The sequence below is a fragment of the Aulonocara sp. 'chitande type north' Nkhata Bay genome, linkage group LG10, assembly GCF_057382095.1.
Source record: "Aulonocara sp. 'chitande type north' Nkhata Bay isolate Kocher_YH1m ecotype deep benthic linkage group LG10, A_spYH_male_GT1.1, whole genome shotgun sequence".
In the NCBI taxonomy this organism is placed as follows: Eukaryota; Metazoa; Chordata; class Actinopteri; order Cichliformes; family Cichlidae; genus Aulonocara; species Aulonocara sp. 'chitande type north' Nkhata Bay.
The window spans coordinates 15,934,673-15,942,758 of record NC_141353.1 but is presented as its reverse complement, the minus strand read 5'-3'; the positions used below and the strand labels follow the sequence as shown (position 1 = coordinate 15,942,758).

Here is an 8,086-nt window from a genome sequence, read left to right as displayed (position 1 = left end):
ACAGCAGTTAGAATTTTAGATTCAAGCTGCTCTTCATACTTTTGGCCACAAGATGGCACCAAAGAAGACTTTGCTGAAAAGCTTCGGGTAATGAACCCTTTTTCAATACAAGCTTCAGTGCTTCAGAAGGCTTCATAGTGCCATCACCACCGCACATCTAAAGTCTTCGTCCTTGTCAAATATAGGGGGGTCGAAGAAATTATATTATTAAATAGCCAATGATCAGTGTTGCATTTCCTACACTCACTACCAACCACACCTCTCCTCTACTTCTAACACAGCCCGCTGTCGGCAGTTGCGCTTTCTATCTGCCGATATTCAAGACAGCGAAGAAGCCCCGAGCCGGAAGGACACATCCTGACATTAGGACGGTTCTGCGGTGGGTTAGGTCAGGAAAGATGCTAGCCATCATCTCGAATGTGTTTAGAGCCAGTGCCCAGCGGAATGTAAGTGCTGTTTTTTCTTAATTCTTTAAACGAACTTAGCTAAACATTGCAAAATGTAGTCTCGCGAAGAGCGCCAGTCGACCCAAAACAAAACTGTCATCGCTGTTCTGACCTTGTAAGCCTGAATGATAGCTTCATTAGCTAACACGGTAAAAGTTTGTGCACAGATTTAAAGTTTCAATGTCAGCGGACAGTCAGTAACTACTTAGTTAATGTTTAAATGAATGGAAATGGGAACTGTTAAAGGAAGGATGAAAGCTAGCATTAATAACAATCAGTCTTAAATACTGAGACAGCCAAGAAAACTCACTTTACTGTTCTGACATCACTTTAAAAAAACCGAAACATAAAACAACTGTATTTGATATTTTTGTGGCGCTTTATAATAAGGTCACAGAGGTAAGCGTTATTAAGGTAGTAATAGGGTATTAGCAAGTGCATAATTCATCATTTATATAGCATTACTCTTCCTTAGTATTCCATTCATAAATACAGATATATTATCATGACTGTGATTATGATTATTGCTAGCAGTCATGTAGTAACAGTGATAGATGTACACATTTACAGCATGTACAGCAATGATAGGTGTACATGGTCATTTATAAATGTTATAAATTACATACTAAGGAGGAGTAACAATATATAAAAGATGAATTAAGCACATGCTAATACCTTACTAATGCTTAATAGTCTGAACTTGCTGTTAAGAACTTAACTTAAATCAGATGACAACTCAAACTTTTGGAAACTTAGTTACAATCCATTTAAAGACTATTCAGTGAATGATTTAACTATAAACCAGGTCCTATGAAGGACAAATTATAATAATGGCTGGTTGGGGGAGGAAGCTTTGCAGTAAATGGGATGAGGGCTAACATGTAAAAGTCCAGTCGAAACATTTAACAGACTAATGGGAAGGCACTCTGTAAAAATGAGTGCCTTGGGAGTTATATGATCTCTGTAGTTGTCTCAAAATGTGACACGAATTACTTTTATAGATTAAAAGCTCTTGCATACTTGTTTCTCACAGGGGGCTGCAGTGATTATGTCAGCACGCACATATGCTGACTTCACGACCCAGGCTACCTTTGAAATAAAGGTAAGATTGAAATTGTGATGTCGTGAACACAGACTGGCACTTGGCAGTTTGACTCATGGGTATTTGCTTCTCTATAGAAATGTGACCTCTTCAAGCTGGATGAGGGCCCTGCCACTCAGGTGGTTCTGACTCGTGATGAGGGTCTGCAGTACTACCGCATCATGCAGACGATGAGGCGTATGGAGCTGAAGGCAGATCAGCTCTACAAGCAGAAAATCATCAGAGGATTCTGCCACTTGTATGATGGCCAGGTTGGATGATTTTTCTGATCTACAATGAAAGTTAGGGATGGTAGTTTAAATTTCGGAATATCTGGCAAGGATGTTAAACTTTTTGGAGGAGTGGAAGTTTTGAAGTGTTGCCCTGTGAAACATTTATTGATTACTCTTCAGAATAAATCTCCCTTTAGAACCAGACATGTCAAGCTGTTTTCTCATTATAGGAAGCTTGTGCTGTTGGTATTGAAGCCTCAATTAACTTGTCAGACCACCTGATCACGGCATACCGTGCCCATGGCTACACTTACACCCGGGGAGGGACTGTGAAGGAGATTATGGCTGAGCTAACCGGTGAGTTGTTGGTGAAGACATTAAATATCAGTACACAATGGGACTCATTTTGAATTAACTCCCCTGTGAAAAGCGGCAAATGTTCAGTTGCTGCTGGAGTAACTTGGCAGGCTTTGAATCTTTATTTTCCCAAAAGGGAAGCTGTTGAGCCCAGGACATAGACTATTGAAGTTATAAAATGATGAAACTAGAAATGTCTCCCTAATTGACTGAAGGCGGGACACATTTGTTGCTGGCCCTGCTTCAGCCTGGTTTTCTAGTCCCTGAGATTACGGTTCTAGGAAACTTATTTAGTCTGGCTGAACCTAGGAACAAATTTCAGTTGATGATGTACTTTGAGCTGTAAATGCTTTTGTTAATATCACCTAATATCTTTTTCACGCACAGGCAGAAGAGGTGGTATTGCAAAGGGCAAAGGAGGCTCTATGCACATGTACTGTAAACACTTCTATGGTGGAAATGGAATTGTTGGTGCTCAGGTAAGTATAACATTTGGTAGCTTTGCTTTAAATTTGTTACTTATCGTTCTGCCTTCCATGGTTTACGTTCATCTAATTGCATTACAAGATATTTCACAGGGCCATTGGTTTGAACTGACACTTGTACATTTAGACTTTAACACTGAAGTTTACTCAATGTTGGACTTCTCTAGGTTCCTTTGGGTGCTGGTGTAGCACTTGCCTGCAAGTTTCAGGGCAACAACCAGCTGTGTGTCTGTCTCTATGGTGATGGTGCTGCCAACCAGGTATGTGTAGCTTTTTTTTCTTTTTTCTTTTTACATAAATGGGTTAAAGAGCAACACGTTTGGATCTACACCTGGCCAGTATTTACTTTACTTTGCAGTAGGTTTAATCTTGTTCTGTGGGAATTGAGCAAACTTGTGCTAAATGCACAACATAACTAAATTCTGGGAAGTGTTAAAGGATAATAAATGGCCTTAGTACAAAGGAGAATCTAAACTGATGTAACTGGGCTTCTATTACAGGACACCCTTTTAAAGTCTTGTGTATATTTCACAGGGCCAGATTTTTGAAACGTACAACATGGCTGCTCTCTGGAAACTGCCTGTTATCTTTATCTGCGAGAACAACCGGTATGGCATGGGCACCTCAGTGGAGCGAGCTGCAGCCAGCACAGATTACTTCAAGAGAGGAGAGTTCATTCCTGGTCTGAGGGTAAGGGTCTGGCATGCTTGAGCACATTTCTTACATGTAAAGCTACATGTTAAGCTGTTGCATAGCTACAGACACTTGACAGAAGCTGATATCTTGCACAATTTGTTAGTAATCGAACAGTTATTCAATTTGGGTTTGTTCAATCAAAATTACAAATGAATGATTAACCTTGACTGTCTCGAACACAATGCACACTAGATGGAAGTGTGCTAAATGCTATTTGGAGTGATGTGTTCGTGAAATGTAAACACTTTCAAATGTGTTTGGTGCTACCATAAACTTGTAGAATCTGCATGTTGACCATGTCAGTTTATTACTTTTTGTAAGATAAGATTAAAGAAAAATACTCAGTAACTTTGTGTACAGGTGGATGGAATGGATGTTCTCTGTGTCCGGGAAGCAACCAAGTTCGCTGCTGATCACTGTCGCTCTGGGAAGGTACGTTTAAAATGTTATATTGACGTGTGCAGGAAATGCGACTCGGATCTGTAACTTCTTTGTCCTTTGCTCAGGGTCCTATTCTCATGGAACTCCAGACATACCGCTATCATGGACACAGCATGAGCGATCCTGGCGTTAGGTAAACGTTAGGCTACTTGATTATTTAAATTGATACAACTTAAAGTGGCTAAAGTTCTCACCTACAGTTTAATCTTACAGATTTTCTCTTCACTGTGCCTGTGCCCCTTACCTCTGCTCCTTAGTAGTCTCCATGTACCCCCTTTGTAGTGACCTGACAACAGCCTAGGGATGAATTGAGATTCAGTATCTTCTGTCAGATTTCTTTATTTGATAGGCTTCACACCTCAAAGTAATTTGAATTTCATTTGAATCTGCATAGAAATGATCACAGAAATTTTGAAGGCACTGGATTTTCCAAAATGAGCCTAAATTTGTCAAAAGTAATATTACAAAACATTTGAAATCCTCAAAGTGCATTTGATAGCAATAGTAGTGCATCCCTCCAACTTTCCTGCACCCTCTCCCCTTTTAGCTACCGCACACGTGAGGAGATCCAGGAAGTGCGCAGTAAGAGTGACCCCATCTCCTTGCTGAAGGACCGCATGCTCAGCAACAACATGGCTAGCGTGGAGGAGCTCAAGGTAGGAAATGCTTCAGATATAGAAATCACATTTCTGTGAGCCAACACTTCTGACAATTTGGAAGCCTCAAACAAGAGTCCTTGTTTTTGTAACTGGGTATTAAAAGACAGTCATACTGCAACAACTTAATAACCAAGTGAGTTTAAGATCATTCTGACTAAGCATACTGACATTTGGGTTAGCTTTAGTCTGTCAAGTGAAAGTGAACAGCATGCTTTAGAGGTGAGGTTAATGAAAGTGTCTGCTCTTTAACAATAGTGTAAAATTCTACAGCTGAATTTAAGATGAGATCCTCTAGGTTTCATCCCTTGTCTTTGAGGAAAATTGCATTCATAGACTGGAAAATGCATTTGAGACAGAACAATGCTAAAGTCTTTATAAACAGGTGGGAAAAATACATAGTCCCATGGAACGAGGGGCACAAGCTAGTTACCGCGCTAGAGTTATGCTTCTATGAGCTTTAGTAGCCTTCTCCATTTGAAGTAGGATGGTAAACAAAATATGTCTATTCTCTGCTTCTATTGGTTTGACCAAACGTTCTTTGCTGCAGTGTCTAACTGTCCTTATTTATCTGTAGGAAATTGATGTAGAAGTGAGAAAGGAAATCGAGGATGCAGCTCAGTTTGCCACCACAGACCCAGAGCCCCCACTGGAAGACTTGTGCAATCACATCTTCTGCGACATGCCGTCTTTGGAGGTGCGCGGCACAAACCCATGGGCCAAGCTGAAGTCTGTTAGCTAAAGTTCTTGATTCTCCTCCCTCTTACAATCATAACCCACCCAACCCCTTTCCTTAATGCACACGCCATGTACTTTAAACGAGTGCCTCATCACTAGAGCTTTTAGCATCAGCAAGTAATCGACTTCTAGAGCTAAGTAAACAGTTGGGGCCATTTTTACAAAGAAGTGTTGGTTTAAACTGACACAAAAAGAATTGGAGATCAGATTCACTTTTCTACCTCAAGTCTTGAAATTGCTACAGTGAAATGTTAAAACATTATCAGTGTTGCCAAATTAAAATTTATACCTACATTTATCCACTTCACCATATTTAATTTTTAGCCAGAAATGTTTCGTGATTAAAATCGCAGTTTCTGGCAGACATCCTTTTATTAAGACTTCTTGAGGCATATTTATTCCTTAAATCTCTGTAAATCTGACTCCATGTGAATATGTAGTGGATTATTTGCTAATTGATCTGGTAATTTTTGAGGTGCTGTAAGTGTTCACTGTGTCAAACACAGGCTGTATGACCTTAACATGGCTTTGTGCTCTTTATACTTAAATGTACATGATAAAGAAGTCAACTTGAGACATTTGCATGTGTCTTTATTTCAATTGTCTTCAAAAATGCTGCAAATTGTAACTGTTCAAAATGTTAATCTACATGAATGGGTCTGGTAGATCTGAAAGCTGAATTTGACTCACGAGTTGAGCAGATGTCTGTGTTCACATGATCGTGAGGTCTTTTTCAGATTTGGTGGCTTGTCTCCAAACATTTTTAGAGGCTTGGCTTAAACTAAATGTGGGTGAACTAGAAATGAAATGATCAAGTGAAAATTTAAAACCTAACATTGGGTGGCAAGCTCATGCAGCTGTGCCTCTGGCTTTGTAACTTGTGTGATCAGATGTAACGTCAGTGACTCATCAACAAGCTTCTATCCCTACTGGCTTGCTTTGCAGACTATTGATGCAAGTTTTTAAAGAACTCTGCAACTCTTTCAAGGGGTACTGGGAGATTAGGACTTTCTACAGAAACATATTGAACTGTTGGCTTCAATGTCTAAAGCTAAAAGTCTTAGTGAATCTGTTACAAGGTGGGGAATGATGTAAAACACTGTGGAAAACATTGAGTTGCTTTGATAAAGGGATTTTGTAATGCTATTTGTGTATTCTGTAAACAGAGTAAAGAGGTCAAGGTAACTTTTCAGTAATGCAATGCACCATGGTTAAACAAGTTTTGGCTCTTCGCCACTGCCAACTTAGGGAGGGTATTGGATCCTGTGTGAAATGCTTACAATAAAGTAATTAAGTCAACAGTCAAATTTGCTGTCAGTTGTCTTTTTTGCAAACATGGAAAATTTCTCAGCTTATAAAGCCAATAAAGCACAAAAAGTCTATTGAACCCTGCAAAAATCACAGGTCAAAAACGAAAATGGCTTAAAATTATTTTCTAAGATGTTGGGCAAATCTGCCACCAAAAAAGCTCCAATGTGGCCTTGATTCTCCAAGGGGAACTCCAACCAAAATACCATCCTTCCAAAGATAATTGTTATTGTGGAAGCTGTTTAACACCTCAGTCCAAGAGAATTTAATAATGTAACTGGGTTTAGCTGCAAATGCAAATACACATTTTGCATCTTCTCTCCCATTAAACCATTTTAGTCAACCATTGTGTTCTATTGTGAGACATTATACGCAGCTACTCCCATTAGCATATAAATTGCACATAGGATGGATGGAGGTAGTGACTTGCCCATAGTTGTGTATCCTTGGGCAAGATACTAACCCCAAGTTGCTCTCCGATGGATGAATGTGTGTGAATGTAGTTAGAAAGCACTAAGTACAGATAAAGTGCTTGTGAGAATGGGTGTGATTGGGTGAATGTGGCATGTTGTATAGAGCGCTTTGAGTACTCCGGGAGAGTAGAAAAGCGCCATACAAGAATCAGTCCATTTACCAATCAAATTTTTATGGAGTGCTTTCTCCCAATCTTCATCAGAATGAAACCAACATATGTTTACTCTATTCTTCTCTTATTTGATTAACAGAAGGATTGATTTCATTCATTATCTGAGTATATATCATTGATACTCTTCTTTTGTTTAATAAATTGACCTTCAGCAAAGAGTCTAAACAGGATGTTGGGAAGTATCTGGAAAATTTACGTACAAAGTCTCTAATGTTATTGTTTTATTCACAGACTGTAGATTATTTTTTATTCAGAATCAAAGAATCAAAATAACAGAATTACAAAGTGCCTTGATGCTACTGTTGTAATAATACTGAACTGAACTTAAATGAGCTGAACTGTGATATACAGTGATTGATGAATTTGTTAGACACCATCCAGTGTAATTTTTATGCCACACTGCCACAAATTAAGTGTATTGGTAATCATTTTTGTATTTCTGTAATGGTTACGGTAATCCACCAGAGTGCACAAGCTCTTTAATCCAAATGATATTTTAATGCTAATTTATAAATATTGATTCATTTCTAACTTCTCACAAAGATGTGAGTTCAGTTTCCTATTTGTCTAATCAATGAAATCATTTGTAGTTTCAACCATGTTTTTGACAGATTTCTAAAATATTAATCTTTTTTTATTTTTTTAATGACAGGTGGTCTGACATTTTGTTAAGCACTGTGTGTATCACCATCAGTTACAGTCTTGACAGGAAAAGATAAATTTGTGTCTATTTTGGAAAAAAAATGAGTATTTCCAGCCTGGCATTGTAACCTCATTTGGACAGGTAGTAGCTGCCAAAAGTATTGTTGCTGTAAAACCTTTAGCCCCAACATACAACACCTCCAAGAATTCCCGAAGCTAAGCAACAAGGACCTCGGCCTGGGATGTTGCTCTGCCATGCAATAGCCATCGCTAAAGAAAGTAAGTCGTTTTCCTCAGTAACTGTAGAAGAAGATGTGTACTGAAACTTTGATTTAAGGGATTTTTTAAAAAGCATTT

General features: G+C 38.8%; 1 protein-coding gene across 2 annotated transcripts; it reads left to right on the top strand.

The window, feature by feature from the left end:
* The first annotated feature begins 211 nt into the window (after positions 1-211).
* Positions 212-5,707, top strand: pdha1a (pyruvate dehydrogenase E1 subunit alpha 1a). 2 transcript variants are annotated; one of them, XM_086308598.1, is made up of 11 exons: positions 242-446; positions 1,480-1,548; positions 1,626-1,799; positions 1,991-2,117; positions 2,505-2,596; positions 2,770-2,862; positions 3,137-3,292; positions 3,659-3,730; positions 3,805-3,872; positions 4,287-4,395; positions 4,973-5,707. In XM_086308598.1, the coding sequence occupies exons 1-11, from the start codon at positions 399-401 to the stop codon at positions 5,135-5,137; spliced, it is 1,173 nt and encodes a 390-aa protein (XP_086164724.1). In that variant the 5' UTR covers positions 242-398; the 3' UTR covers positions 5,138-5,707. The 2 variants fall into 2 exon arrangements, with proteins under 2 accessions (XP_086164725.1, XP_086164724.1); XM_086308599.1 differs by lacking the exons at positions 4,287-4,395; positions 4,973-5,707 and adding an exon at positions 3,997-4,259 and having other exon boundaries at positions 212-446.
* The last annotated feature ends 2,379 nt before the right edge of the window (positions 5,708-8,086 follow it).